The following is a 15,061-nucleotide window of genomic DNA, read 5'->3' as shown; positions in this document are numbered from 1 at the left end:
GACACTTCTCTCTCCCAGGTGGAAGATAAAGATGATAAAAACTGAGCAGCAACCACCAAGGGGCTGGATATGTCTCAAAGTCAGGCATCAAAGCTAAGCTCCTGCCATGCTCCCTTGGGTGGGATGAACCACCGCCTTGTGCTACTCACAGATAACCTCCCTTGATGTATAACCCATAAAGAGAACAAGAGCTGAACACAGCATTTTGCCCCCTCCACTCCCTTTCCATGGGTTGGTGGTTAATCCAGGGTAATCTTTTCCTCCTGCCTGCCCTGAGCATCCTATGTCACCCCTCCGACTTCTTCTCGTGCCCAGAACAGCTGGCCTCAAGCACTGGGTTAAGTTACTCCTGCAAAGACTGCACCTCTTGTCTGCACTTCATGTGCTATGCACTGGGAGAAGGGGACAGAGAGGGAGAAAAACCTCTATTTCAAGCATTTACGTGTATTTTGAAAGCACCTGAGGACGTTTCAGGCCCTTTTTTGCCAGACCTAACACATTCCACCTGCAAGACTATCTTGTTCAGAGCAGGCAGATGGCTCCTCACAGGAAGGATTTGCATTGTGTGAGGTCACCAGACCCAGGATCAGGCAGTGACCCACCACCAAGACACAGTGGTGGGCACAAACCTACCCCTTTTTGTCCCTGCATTGAGGGGTACAGGGGAAAGGAGAACCCCTTCTGTTCCCCCTGCACTTCCCTCCCCTTCATGGAGACTTTTACAATGCAGAAGCCCACTGCCTCCTCAAATCCAAGATGCCAGCATGCCTGCAGTTAAAAATGAGGCAGAAATCTCATTCCTTCACTAAATAATTCACAGGTTGGAGCCCCAGCACAACTCCATTAACACTTCCCAGGAGTTATGTTCCTTTTTGACTGGGCAGATTGCAAAGCATTGCTGTAGTAGGAGGCTTTGTGTTTGGGTTTCCTTTGCCTCCTAGTTCAAATAAAGGCAATACTAACTGAACCACTGGGCAAAAGAAAATTGAGAGCAACCCATTTGTCAAAACTCTGGGGATTCCCATTTGCTCCTCCAGTTCTCTTCCTTAACTGGAACAAGGGCAAGAGAAGGTGCTGCTGTCAAGACGCCCCTCTCTGAGAAATTCTCTTTCAGCCTGGGGTGTCTGTAACACAGTAGTCTGTATTTAAACTCCACAATATTTACTGTATTTGTATTGTATCCCAGGATGGCAGCTGGAGTGCAGGACCAGGGTTTTACCCAGTATCTTCATGGCTAATGTTAGTATCCCCCATTAGTCACTTACACCCTTCTTCCCAAGCTGAGTGAACCAGGAGCCTGAAAAGCCTGAAACATATTTTTTATGCTTGATTACAGATTTCAAGTGCCTGACACCAGGCCCCCACTCATTATGTTTTGCCACTGATGACTTTGGGCTGAGCTGGAACAAATGCTTTGCGCTCGCTCATCTCTCACTACATCCACCAGCGTTTAACTGGAAAGAAGGTGGGTGATGGATTTGTAGCAACTCTGGGCAGGGATGCAGAGAGGACACCATCTGCTGTTTCTTACTTTCCCCCACCCCTTCCTTTCTGTAATTCATCAATTCAGAAATCAGGTGGCAAAGTTCTCTTGCAGCCTCTTCTTGCGATCAGCACTGCGAGGCAAAGGCTGAGGACACGGCAGGGCAGCTGCAAGGTCCAAATGCTGCCTGTGGAGCTTGGAGCAGCATTTGGGCCACACAGTGGGAGCACCCAGCTCCCAGCACTGCAGCTCGTCCCACCCAGGGGCCTCCCAGGGCCCAACCCACCACATGCTGGAAGAAAGAGGTTTTCGGAGTTTTCCTTGGAAAAAAAATTATGCTTTCACAGAAAGCTGTGAATTCATGCATAACACAGAGACTGTAAAAATGAAAAGTGTTTTTAATTTTTCTCCCCCGACTGCATTCAGCTCTTTTCTTACACAGTGAATACTGGAGGTTGGAACAAGGTGATATTTAAGGTCTTGTCCAACCCAAACCACTCCATGATCCTATGGCTCTAAATACCAGCTAATTTATGCACCTCCATTTACCAGATCTCCTCACTTCTGCATGAATCCCTAGCCTATTAACATAACTATTTAAACTGGACATGTTTTCTTAAACATTCTTCTTTCATAAACTGCCAAGTGACAGTTGTTTACTGTCAACAAGCCTGGGTACTCCAAGACAGGGAAAAATATGCCCTTCCAAAAGGCAGACATATCGGCTACCAAAGGAAGATTAAAATCTGGTGTTTTTCTCCCTCCTCAGAAATGCTTTATTCGTAGAGGTACTCATGATACTGATCAGGAGAGATGGTACTATGCCTAATTCCAATCATTCTTTTAATTAAAGACAGGCTCATTGAGGATTTATCTTCACTTGAACATGCTAATTGTCAGGGCACACTCAGAACTCCTTAACCTTCTCTCATCTCCCAAGGCACATCTTGGCTCATCTTACACAGATCCTGCTACTGGCTAGAAACAAAATGCTCTCCTGGAGAAATCTATAAAGAGAAGTTAAAGAAGTTTTAAACAAAAATGAAATCACCAGTTCATTCAGGCCCTACAGTCTCCATACAAGCTGATGAAGTATTTTGCTGGGAGGGAATTGCTTGTACTCGAGTCTTGCCCATGAAAGCTGGGTTATTAAAAAGACAAAAAAAAAAAAAAAAAAAAAAAAAAAAAAAAAAAAAAAAAAAAAGAACAATCCTATGGGAAAAATTTTTCTTGTGCTCTGTCTGCCCAGAAGTGCCAGGAAAGCTCCTCCACGGGCTCCTGTGTGGTGCAGGGTCCCAGGGCTCAGACCCCATGGGGGATTATTAACACTTTCCTGGCTGCTGTGCTGCTCACGGCGCTGGGGCTGATGCCGGTGACAGCGATGAAATGACAGCGAGGATGGGGCAGGAGGGGACAGTGGCCAGCAGGGCAGCCCAGCTCCACACAGGGCTCACAAGAGAGGCACAGGGGAGCCGGGTGCTGGCTGTCACCGCTGCCCCTGGTGCTTGAATTTGGGCTGTGACGCTGCCGCGGGCTCCCATCGAAGCCAGAGTTACAAAAAGCAAGATGGGAAGTGAAGGTCTGTGTTACAGCTGGTTAGAGAGGAATGGGAGGTCACTGAAAGCCACTTCCAGGGATCTCCACCCCCAAACTGGGAGCCCTTTTACTCGCCGGAGTTTCCTCTGCTTGTTAAAATGTTTGGGTCATTAGAAAACTTCCCAAACAATCCCTGCTTATGCTAAATAGCTGCTCCCACCACGATCTGTGAAGGGCTTCAGCCTGCTCTCTTGGAAATCAATGGGGGCTTTTTTTCCTAGGATTCAATAGGCACAAGATCAGGACCTCATTATTATTTTTACAGGACTACAAGAAGCAGAGAATGGCAAAACCCCTAAAGAAAGCAATGACCCTCCGAACTGGGAGCCAAATTTGCTATGAAAGATCTTTACAGGCTCTGTCAAGCATCAAAATAAAATTAAAAATCTAATTCTTGGGATCTTTTCAGTTTTCTGTCATGGAAAGCGGAAGGTTGAGAAAGGCTGGCCTCATCATTTGGATCCAGAGACATCTCCCGTAGCTCCTTTTTCCTCCAAAGAAAAGCCTTCACAGATGTGTATTTTACCTTCCCCAGGGGGAGTGAGCAAGAGGGGATGAGCTGTCAGCTCAGGATGATGCCAGTTACCCTGCGGTGCCCCATGGAACAGAAACACCTCCAGGGCTTCACATGACCTCCTCTGCCACACACCCCAATGAAACCCCCAGTAAATCCCCTCTGCAGAGGGGCCACCAGCAACACTGGGGACGAGATGGCTCTTGGGACAGGGTCCTGCTACAGGGACCATGCCTGCATCCCGTTTTCACAGAGCCAGGTGCCACCTGCCTCTTGTGAGAGGAGCATCAGAGATATCAGAGATGCTCTCACCCTCAGCACCCTCCTTGGAGCTCTCTGACAGTGAAGCCCTCCCGTTCTTGCTCATTACTTTACATCACTCCTCCCTCTTGGTTCATTCATCAGTGAGAACCCACCCATGCACCACATCACCACCACCACCACAAGGTTTGGCCCCTAAGCAATACCCAGCTACTTTGCTGTCTCCCCTACACCCACCTCGAGCCAGGTCAACCCCAAAATGTTTAAAATCTATTGCTTCTGGATGCTAGTTTAATCCTTATAACCCAGCATTGGTCTCCAAAGCTTTACTGATTTAACTATGTCAGCTGAAATAATTAAGTGAGATTTGTTGTGAACAGCACAAGGTAGCTCAGTGAAATCAAGACACTATAAAACATTTCACTTTCCAGGGCAAAAGTTTTAAATTAAGATAAACTCAGAAATGCTTTCATCAGTTATGAATAAGCAACAGCTGGGAAGCCACCCCTGGAGGTCTCTGGTATGCCATGGTGCACTATCATTGCCTGTTACTGTCTCTCCCTAAAAGCCTCATACTCAAGGAATTTAACTGATGGCTTGGCTCCTTGGGTGAAAAAGAAATGAGGGGAAAAAATCCAAACCAACATGCTGCCATGTGTCAGCATGACATTTGCAGGTAGTTCAGTAGGTCAGAGGACACCCCTGGCTGTACTGGTGCAAACACAGTGCCGGGGTCCTGGGGCTGTGATGCTCCCAGGGAAGAGCCTTCGGCACACGCAGCAGCCGGTGGAGCAGTGCCTGCTCCCAGAAAGCGATCCTGGGCCGCGTCCTTTCCTCACCCAAAAACTTGGAACCCTTCTCACTTGGGTTATTAATTCTTTTAACCCCTCACAACCTGCAGAAATGGCACAGTCCCAAAATCTCACAGATGCTAAACGTGTAAGCACACGGCAATTGTTTTGCATACAGTTCTGCGTGATAAAGAGACCTACTTCCAAGTTTTAATATAACCCTTTTATTTAACCAACTCGTTATCTTGCCTTGCTCTCTGGATTTGAGAAAGCAAGGCCAGCACACCAGACCTACCTCCACCTCTGCAATAAATACCACCCCTTTATGAGATGAATACATCTGAAACTGAAGCAGTTACTGGAGAAATGTTTTCTTACTTGACTGTTCTGCTATTCTTCAAAAATAGCTTTGCTACATTGAGTAACCTGAGTGTCACTGCACAAAAAAGATAAAATTGATTTAACTACCTCCTGGCTAATTCCTATTCACCTGAAGGCAAAAGCCCTGATAGCCTATCAGAATAATAGGGCAGGTTTACATCTGATTACCTTTCACATTTTAACTACTAAGTTTACTAAAGGTTTTACTCAGCCTGTATCTCACTGTTCTTGTTTGCTTTTGATACTGCAGAAACTTCCTGGTCATTCAAACCAAGGAGCAGATACTTTTGGGGTAAGCACACCAGGAATACAGCACTCACTGCAGGAATAAAAGCTCTTCTTCACACATACAGAGTTTTAAATCACATCTGTGGCACCTGGCAACCTGAGCTCTGAGCATATGAGAAAGGGGACACTAGGGGAGTCAGCCTGACTTCAGAGAAAAAGTTGGATTGTTAAACAAGATCACCAGATAAACAGCCAAAAGAGGGGAAAGCATTGAACTGATAAGCTGCGTAGGAGGTGAAAGAAAAAAAATTCAGGGCATTACAAGGTATTTTAAGGTGTTTTTGGCTTTGTACGCATCTACAGACACGATTTTAACCCAGCATTTGCAGAGAGGTCCTTTCAGATTTATTCCTCCTACAATCTGGGCTGACTGCTGCCACATACAATGAATGGCTGTGCTAAACCAGAGTCCCATTTGCTGAAAAAAAAACCCCAGTGTAAAGCAAACTTTCACCAGCCACTATCCTCTCTGGCATTCAGTCTGGTACATGTAGAATCAAGTTTATCACTAATCGCTATTAAAAGAGATGAAACGGCAAACACTGAAACAGCTACATCAAACCACTCTGTTGAGTGGCTTGGAGTCAGCAGGCAATTTCAAGGTTGGAGTGTTTTTTAAGGCTCAGAAAAAAAGGAAGAAACAGGTATGCAGAGTCAGACAAACTCCCAGAACACGTGAAAGGTTACGAGCATGCAGCCCATGAGGGATAAGACAAATCTATTCAAACAGCGAAACAGAAATAAAATAGCCAGATTTATTGTTTATCTGTGTATCACGTTCAGCTGAACTGGGAAAAACTAGGGAGGGAATTTTGACTCTACTTTCAGTATAAATATCTGAATTTGTTCTAAGCCTGATGGGTCTACCTTATATATAGTAAAAATTGCCGAAAGCTAAAACCATGATGATAACACAGCCACTTCTCCATTAAACCTAATGGCACATGCTCAGGCTCCTGCACTGAATCCTACACACTTCAGTGACCAGCCAGAAAAAGCCACCAGCAGGCCATGCCCTAACCTTAGCTAAAATTAAGGTGCAGCAAACGCCCTCAGTCACAGCTCTCAATGCCAATAAGAGATCACTGTAAGAAACACCTTGATCCAATACTTTTATAAATTGCAATTTTATTAACTGCTCAGAAACCAGGCTGATTCCCTATCCTTTAGGATCCCTCAGTGAATAGCAGATGGACACAGTAAGTATTCAGAAAGGATAGCTTTCTAAGCATTTAGGTGGCTATCAAAGTTCACTGCTATTTACCATATTTTAAAAGGAAAAAATTTGTTTCTCAGCCTTATAGAAGGAGGGGGAACCCTCCTCCAGCTTTATGAAAAATTTCAGCTTTGTGCAACCAGCAGACTGCATCCCTCTGTATGGAAATAGTCTGGATACAGTGGGAATGCTGTAAGGAAGAGTTCTTTGGCATTCACCTAATTTCAAAACCCATGTTCAGTCAGGCTTCAGGACAGGTTCACCTTCCCAAACAGCACTGACGATTTTTCTGGAGGGAGTTGTAAAAGTTAACATGCCAGTCAGAGCAGCTTACTTTAACTGCATGATTTAATTAGCAGATCAACACTTTGCTACACAATTTTCAGATCTACTTTCATCACGTTTCCCACTCAGCAGTTGCTAATAAAGTCTTACTTAAAAGAAAAAAATCCTCAGATTTAATTGGAATGACCCTTGTCGGTATGTGTAGAAGACATCCTGTTATACAGCTACTACTGAATACACTGAGTCCATCTCTGCAATGGAACAGACTTTCTAGTTCACTGTTTGCTAGGTAAGAAACTGATTTTTTTTTTTTTAAAAAAAAAAAGTGATATTTCATCATAATTTACTTGTATCCTCTTTTTTTATTGCCGATAGTAAAATATGATAGTCTCAATATTAAAGACTTAATTAGCTCTTTAGCTGCTGCTGCTGATGAGAACAAATGGATCAACATTTAATCTCAAAACTATCACTCACAGCTGCCCGCTGAATCTAAAACATTTCTGGTGTAGGGCACAAAGTAAGCAGCACCATCAATATACGAGAGGCTCCGTGCAGAGGGTTTGTACACATAAACCCCAAGGCCAGCTCCAGGAACAGCCAGTGCCACTTGGCACACACTTCAATACCCCTAGAACTTCAGGATGAACTTTGAAACACTCAGATACACAAAGCAAAGTGAAACAGATCCTAGGTGTACCCTCCACCTTGGACCCCTCACTGAGCTCATGCTGGAAGGCTGCAAGAGCCCAGCTGGATGAAAAACACCGCAGCTGGAACATCACCACTTCTTTCCACACAAAAAAGTCACAGGAATTGGTACATGCTCTCCCATTAAACTTAAGCAAAACCCCAAATTGGTTCTTGTTCTGTTCTTCTGGCAAAAAAACCTGCCTGGGCAGTATTAACTCTGGGTGACAATTCCACTCCTTGCACAAGGAAACTTCGGTTCTTGCTCCTGACAGATTGGGAGAGCTCTCCCCTCCCCTTCCCACACAAACCTGATCAAACATTAGCAGCTCTCTATACAACTCTTTCAATGCACTCAGCCTGAGCAGCTAACTAGTGCAACACAAATCTTAAAGAGCCCAGAAATTGCCTTTTTCACATACAGTGTGTGCAGACACACACAGAAGCCAGCTACAGGAGACAGGATGGTTATCAGAATTTCTTAAAAGTTAAATGCTGCTGTTTCAGTCGGGCTGCTCTCTAAGAAAGCAGCCAGCATTACTTGACATTCACAAATCGTACGAAGTAATATCTTTATCTGAATACTAATGCAAATTGGACGGGCTTTTTTATATTGATGTCTATTCTGTGGCTGCTGAATAGAGTGACCGCATGCTCAAGGCTGCAAAGGAGTTCACTGACCTCCCTAATCATCTCTGTCATAGCCCCTGAATGACATACACATTCAATCCTGCCTCGCCTCTCTTACTTTCATTCATAAAAAAAAAAAAAAAAAAAAAGAGGGAGGGGGGAAATTTGACATTGTTCTTCCTGCAGCAGCCCCGAGAACGGGAGAGAAGAGAAACTCAGCCCAGATGAGGCCCCTGGTGTTTTTAGTTTAGCTTCTATTCAGCAACAGCCCCGCCATCTGCCTCCTTCCTGCCAACAGCCGAACACCTCCCTGCGGAGATGTTAAAACCTGCACCCCCTCCACCTCCGCTAATAGCCAGTATTCATATTAGCAAACATACACATACCTCGAGAATGCCTCCCTTCAATGTGTGTTTTATGTAGCTGAGTATAGGCACAAAGCAGTAGCTGTTATAGCCTTCACAGCCCCGTGTGGAGAATTAGATCACTGGGGAAAAATCCTTCCAAGCCCCTTTATGGAAAATAAGGCCTTAGACTGTAAATGCAAAGCCCAGCGAACAACAACCCTCAGTAATGAGCCAATACCCCATGGCCCATTTGACTAGGAGAAAGAATTTGCTTTTTACCATTCAATTCAAAAAGACTGAAAAAGTAAAATGTGTTTTTACTTGGCTCTGAAGGTTTATATTCTTTACAGTTTCTTTTGCACAACCTTTTCCCCCCCAGGTCGGCCAGGCAGCGGGTGTCCTCACTGGCACAGAGCTGGGGAAGCGGCACTGCCTTCACCCTTCCCCACGCACATGGAGATGCTGGGACAGCCGCTTCAGATGGCACCGCAAAGCTCTCTCTCCCCACAGCTCCCGTCCACATGAGCTTCCAACAGCTCACAGTGATGGGGCAACTCCTGCAGACATTGCTAGCTGGTGGTGGGGTTGACGGGACCCCTCTTGGCTCCGGCAGGAATCCCACTTCCCAGGGAGTTGACAGTGCCACCTTTGCTTTGGAGAAAGCTGACCCAGAGGTAAGACAGCCTGTCCCGAGGATTTCCACAGGAGCCCCTGGAAATCCCAACCCATCACTCGCTTCACAGTCATCAGCGGGGGGTGACCGTGTGACCTCCGACTATGCCACTTGCTACAATTCCAACAGCGTCCCGAAGCTTTAACTTGCAGAAGTATCTTGGAGCACGGGAAGGGTCTAACACCACTTCAACACATCATCAACCCCAGCTATGGGCTGAAGGTGAGGGTGGAAGCCCAGGGACCCCTGAGGCAGCCACCGAGGCTGCTCCTCAACCCCTTGGGCTCGACTGTGCCTGAAGTGACAGTGACATGCACTTCAGGCTAAGTCAGAGAACTGGGGACACTTCGCTTCTGTCACTCGCAGCGCTGTGGCCACCGCTGCCATCCGCACACCGACCTCATCTGCTTTGGCCAAGTCCCTGCGACGTTGCCCCATAAATCAATTATTTTGGCTGTGAAAAATGAGCCAAACGAGTTACACTAAGAATCTGGTGTTTTATTAGGACTTTCTTGAAAACAAACCCAACCCCCGGTGTGATTTATAGCTTTAACCAAAAGGGGTATGAAAGTAATGCCCCTCACCCCCCAGCCTCCACGAAGTCCATTTATTCCCCTGTCACTTTTTTGGCAAACAGGCTTCAAACCCTTTCCTGAACAATGGAAACTTTCTGCCGGGTACATGCAAACCGGAGGACGGGGGGCTGCGAGGGGGCTCCCTTCCATTAAAGAGCTTTGAAAAATAAACAGGGACTCAGGTAGCAGCTGAGGCGGATCAGAGAGACACGATGTTTCAAACCCGCCGTATATTACTTGGAAAGAAGAAGGAAAAAAAAAAAAAAAACCAAAACCCAGCTTTTGTCCGACGTGTTAACTTTTTTTCACTTGCAATCGCAGCGCTGCCACTCCAGGGGAGATCGTCCCCGGCTCCCCCGAAACGCAGCTCCCTTCTCAGCACAGCCACTTACTCAGCTGCAAACCAGCCTGTGCCGACGCGGACTTGTGGCAACTCCACTTTTGCTCCCAAGATGCGGCTATAAATGACCTTTCCTTACTTTTCCCACCGAACACACGCTGCCAGAGCATTTCCGATGTGTGCCGAAAACGCGCCGCTACACACGCACGCAAGCATCTTCCCAGCTGCTACCCACGGGGTGTTCCGTGCACTGCCTCGCTGGGAGAGGGCTCCTGGCAGACAGAAATCCTCTTAAAAGCACTTTGTCCCTCCTGGGCGCCTCTGAGACCGCCCCGGCCCCGCGTTCGTAACTCCCGCTCCACAGCCGCCTCCGGCCGTCTCCATCCATCCATCCGCCCCACTCCGCCCGCTCAGGGACGGGGACCGGCAGCGCCGAACCCGGCAGAGCCACGTGTGTGCGCGGCCGCGCAGCCCTTACCTGCCGGCTGCCCGCCGCTCCTCGCCGCCGCCTTGCCGCCGCCTTGCCGCCTCGCCGCCGGCATCCCGCCGACGGCCGCCGCCAGGCACAGGCACCAGACGGAGCCCCAGGCCGCCCGCATGCCTCCGGAGCGGCGCCGGGGCAGCGCGGCCGCCGCCGCACCGCCCGCCTCAGACATCCCCCGGCCGCCGCATGCCGCCGCCGCTCACCGCCGCGCTCCGCCGCCGCGCTGCCGGGAGAGGGAGAGAGGCGCTCAGCGCGGGGAGGAGGATGAGAAAACCCCCCGCCCCTGGTGCCCGCGCGGAGGAGGAACAGGAAAAATAATAGTAAAAAGGCGGAAAAAAAAGTGGTGGGAGCAGTAAAAAAAGTGCAGGGGGCCGCGCGAAGCCGAGCGGCGGCGGGGCGCCTACCTGCGCAAGCCCCGCGGCCGGCCGCGCACCGCGCATCGAGGGAGGGACGGAGGGAGCGCCCGCAGGAGCCGCCGCTGCCGCCCGCCCGCCGCCGCGGCGCTCCTGCGTCTGCTCGGAGCGGAGCGGGCGCGGAGCGGGGCGGCCGCGGTGTCCCCGCCCGCCGGGCCGGGCCGCCCGCCCCGCCCCGCCCCGCCCCGCTCCGCGCCCGGCCCCGGGGCTGAGCGGGGGGGCGCCGGAGCCGCGCGGGGCTGAGCCCGCCGAGCCCTCGGGGGGAGCCGCACCCGCTTCTCACAGACGTGAGATGAAAGTTGGCGCGGTGCTCCCGTGGTGGGTCCCGAGTGGCACCGTGCGCCGCGGCGGTCGCCCCCGCGTCCCCTTGTCCTGGCCCTGGAAGAGCGCGTTTCCCGGAGAGGGGCGGCGGGAAGCGGGATCCGTGGGTTGGGGACAGCTCTGTGCTGTGCAGCGCTTGGGCTCAGCCTGGGACTTGGGCAGCAAATGGCCCGTGCACCCATTCCCCCGCACGGCTGCCGCTCTGTACCCCGAAGTGAAGCCACCCGCTTCGAGCGCCCTGACTTCACTCCCCCACACCCATAATCGCTGTGGGACATCCATGGGACTAATCACAGCTCCACGCCACTCTGCATGTTCTCCTCTGCCAGCTGGACTAGCTGTTTTATTAAAAAGTCTGACCAAGTGGATCTAGTGCCATTTACAGTTACGATTAGGGCGATCTAGTCACTGTCACAGTTGTGGTTTGGGGTACCGTGGTGACCTCAGAGACCCCCGACCCGGCAGAGCTGCTGAAGCGACACGCATCAGTTACTGCTGACAGCGAGCTGAGCTGCCTCATACGGAGAAGTCAGAGCTCTGCTTTAATCCCACTTGACACAGCGGCTCATTCGCTGAAAATAGACGCAAATATTATCAGAGCTGAAAATGCTCTGCAGAAGGGGCCCGAGAAACCAACCTGCTTAAGGGTCATGGGGAGCCTTTTTGGGTCGGAGGAAGGCTGGCGGTGGGGAGGCTTGGCTGGCAGCGGGGATCGCTCCTGGCCGCCGTGGAGGGCTCGGAGCTCGCACTGTTGTCGCTGCAGCAGGGATCTGTCTTGACACCTTTATCAGGCACAGAGACTCTGACATCTCAATACTGTGGCATTGTGTGGGGAAGCATTGAGACGGGGCTGCGGCGAGGAAATCCTACATGTCAGCGGAGACCCTCGCCACCGACACTGTCGGTTTCAAATGAAAACAATGGAGGGAAATGCAGACGTGTAAATAAAATGCGCTTATTTCACCGTCACAGAGAAGGCTTGGCACTACGTCAAGCTGCACGATGTTTGCTCTCATAACTGCTGTGCTGGAGGTGCCAGAAAATCACTAAAAATTAACAACAGCAGCGTAAGTATAACACTGCACAAGGAGCTGTTGGCGTCATTATCTTGAAGACAAAATTGCGAAAGCAGAGCCAAATTCTGCTCTCAAGTAAAGCCACTAGGGTAAGATTGTTGTTGTAGCATTATTCCTATTGCTAGTAAGAGTTAGTATTGTTGCTATTACTACCCCAATTTTCCAAGAGGAGAGCAGTGAAGGAGAATCAAAGTTAAGCCCTCAGATAAAATAAAAACGTCCATGAGAAATCAGTGTGGTTTTTCACACTGTGGCTGAGTTTTAAAAGTGCCACAGTGATTGTTCCTTTCTGTCAGGTGAGGGCAAACACTGTCATGCTGCTCCTGGAAGATAGAAATGGTCGATCTGAACCCAGAGAGTTTTGCTGGGAGATGTAAAGGTCTGCACCGTGGATCAAGTTAGCTCAGCCCTTTAATGGTTTTAAACTGGTTTTCATTTGGAAAAAAACCAAGAGCTTATAACATTTGGAAGCCCTTTACAACAGGAAATCAAATGGGTATTGAGATAGTCCTGTATGAAGGACTTTCAGGTTTGCAGTTTTCCCTAAAGTGGGATATTTTTAGGTTTCCCATTTATTAACCATGCAGAACACTCATGTGGTGTTTGGGGAGCACAGATCTGATTAAGTACAGATTTTTTGGTGCCGCTTTGTCACTGTGGTGGCCACTGTAAGAGAGCCCAGGATGTAATGCTGTGCAGCAAAAACTGCAGTTCTGGACTGTGTCTCAGCCACTTTCTTACAAAAAAAAATAAAAATCCATGTACATAGGCTAGTAAAGCCTACACAACACCATTGCATTTATTTCAGCACTGTTATGCCATAAGCCATATATTACACCAAAGTTTTTCTTCCCCCTCAGGCTAGGAGCATGCACCTCCCTCCACGCAGGGATATTCTCTCTGCCAACATGTTTGCTCTCCTTTCACCCTTTATAAGAATTCCCTTCCCAGAACTTTATATTTGTTTATATCCCCTTAATATCCAAATCTGTCTGTGATGAAAATCAACCCCCTTTCAGCAGCTCAGGGATGGTGAGTGCTTGCCCTTTTCTGAGTGAGTAGCTCCAAGCCTGTCACTGTCACACACCTGCATCTGCCCAGACCCCACTGGGGGCTCAGCCGCTGAAACTGGCTGCCCTGGGACAGTTTTTGGGGAGCCTTGCAGGCCCTGGGGGCATTTGCATGGCTAAACCCCCTCCCTCCCTTTGTGCCTCTCCAAAGCTCTACCTTAGAGGGAGGCTGCTGATCTCTCTCTATGAAAGTGCAACCTGTTGATAGTCTCAAATCAAGTTAAAGGAAGGCTGCCGTCAAAAATAAAAATGGAGCAAAATTGGCTCCAGGTGTGAATGCTTTAAGCAGTCCCTTCTGCCCCTCTGTCCAGGAGATGGGGATGGGACAGGCTGTCAGAAGCTTGTCCCAAAGCCCTTGGGACTGAGGCTCTGGAGAGGCATGAAGGGAGAGGGGCTTTGTTCATGGCAGTGTCACCCTTGGTGGCATTGCTGTCAGAAAGCGTGTGATCGCTTCCTTTCCCCTGCAATCCCCCTCGTGCACTGTGCAAAGCTCTCCCCTGCACACCTGAGCTGGCAGATGTACCATGGCAGGCAGAGGGCTCAGGCTCCGGTGCTGGGCTCAAGGATCTTGCAAAAATTACACTGGGGACTGGTGCCCCCATACATCTGATACTGGCAGGAGCTGCTTCCTTAGCCAGCAGAAAGCGACTCCTGAATCAATACTGAGTAGGAGCAGAGCAATGAAGTAGGTGAAGCTTTAATTCAAATTTTAATATGCTGGCAAATTTGATCAGACTCCGTCACACGAGCTGCTGAATCATATCAGGTTAGGTACACACAATAAATATTGCCAAATATTTCTTATCAAAACAGGGTCTCGTTAGCTGACTTGTGAGCCAGACTGAGTGTTGTGGCCTCACAGTGCTGTAACAGGCTGCTCCTTCAGCCCAAGCGAATGCTACGAGCTCACATAAAACTGAATCGAAATATCGGTTCAGAGATCAGTATCAGTGTGCGTGAGTAGAAGCCCAAGCTGTTCACACTTAGCATTCAAGGGTTAAATAGCATCAGTGGATGCCAGCACTGGGATACATTTTCCAGAGCTCATGTCACTACCCATTTATATCAATAAGGCGCATTGGAACGGCTAAACCGCTTTTTATTAGCTAGCCAGCCCTTAGAACTGCAGTTCCAGGCTGGTTTATTGAATTTCAAGCTCAAAAGTCATTGTTGCTGAGATTAAGGATCCAAATGATTGTCAGGGTAAACACTGTGAGCAGTCAAGCACCTTGTGAAGGATCTCTCTGTCTGTGAGCTGGTTGCAACACAATCTTACCCGGTTGGATTTGTTTCCCACTGAACTGCATGGAGCAGACGAGGAATAGAGGGCTCTGCAAGGAGTGAGTTGTTTTATTTGAAGTGAAATAAGAAGGAACAAGTGAACTGGAGAGGCACGCTGGATCTCTTCTGCAAGAGCTGTGTGTGGGGAGGTGCTGGCAGAGGTAAAATAACTTGTCAGCCTGGAAAGCAAAGGAGGCAATTGGAGAAACAGAGGAGGAAAAAACCCAGAAACAACAACAAAAAAACAGCCAAAAAAAAAAAAAATCAAAACCAAACCAAACCAAAACAAAAACAAAAAAAACCCGGAGCAAGCCTGTGGAGGGTGTGAGAAGCAAGGATTTAAAAT

General features: G+C 48.8%; 1 protein-coding gene across 4 annotated transcripts in view; it reads right to left on the bottom strand.

The window, feature by feature from the left end:
• FGFR3 (fibroblast growth factor receptor 3) overlaps positions 1 to 10,753 on the bottom strand; it is a 52,793-nt gene extending 42,040 nt beyond the window's left edge. The window contains exon 1 of one of the 4 annotated variants that reach the window (XM_086888580.1): positions 10,549 to 10,753. In XM_086888580.1, the coding sequence (XP_086744706.1) occupies positions 10,549 to 10,726 (178 nt within the window). In that variant the 5' untranslated portion in view covers positions 10,727 to 10,753. The remainder of the gene's footprint in view (positions 1 to 10,548) is intronic. The other 3 variants (XM_086888581.1, XM_086888582.1, XM_086888583.1) reach the window with 3 other exon arrangements.
• Positions 10,754 to 15,061: the final 4,308 nt, after the last annotated feature.

Source organism: Cyanistes caeruleus, chromosome 5 (assembly GCF_971803275.1).
Source record: "Cyanistes caeruleus chromosome 5, bCyaCae1.hap1.1, whole genome shotgun sequence".
Lineage (NCBI taxonomy): Eukaryota > Metazoa > Chordata > Aves > Passeriformes > Paridae > Cyanistes > Cyanistes caeruleus.
The sequence above is the reverse complement of the archived record's forward strand: the minus strand, read 5'-3'. Positions and strand labels throughout refer to the sequence as shown.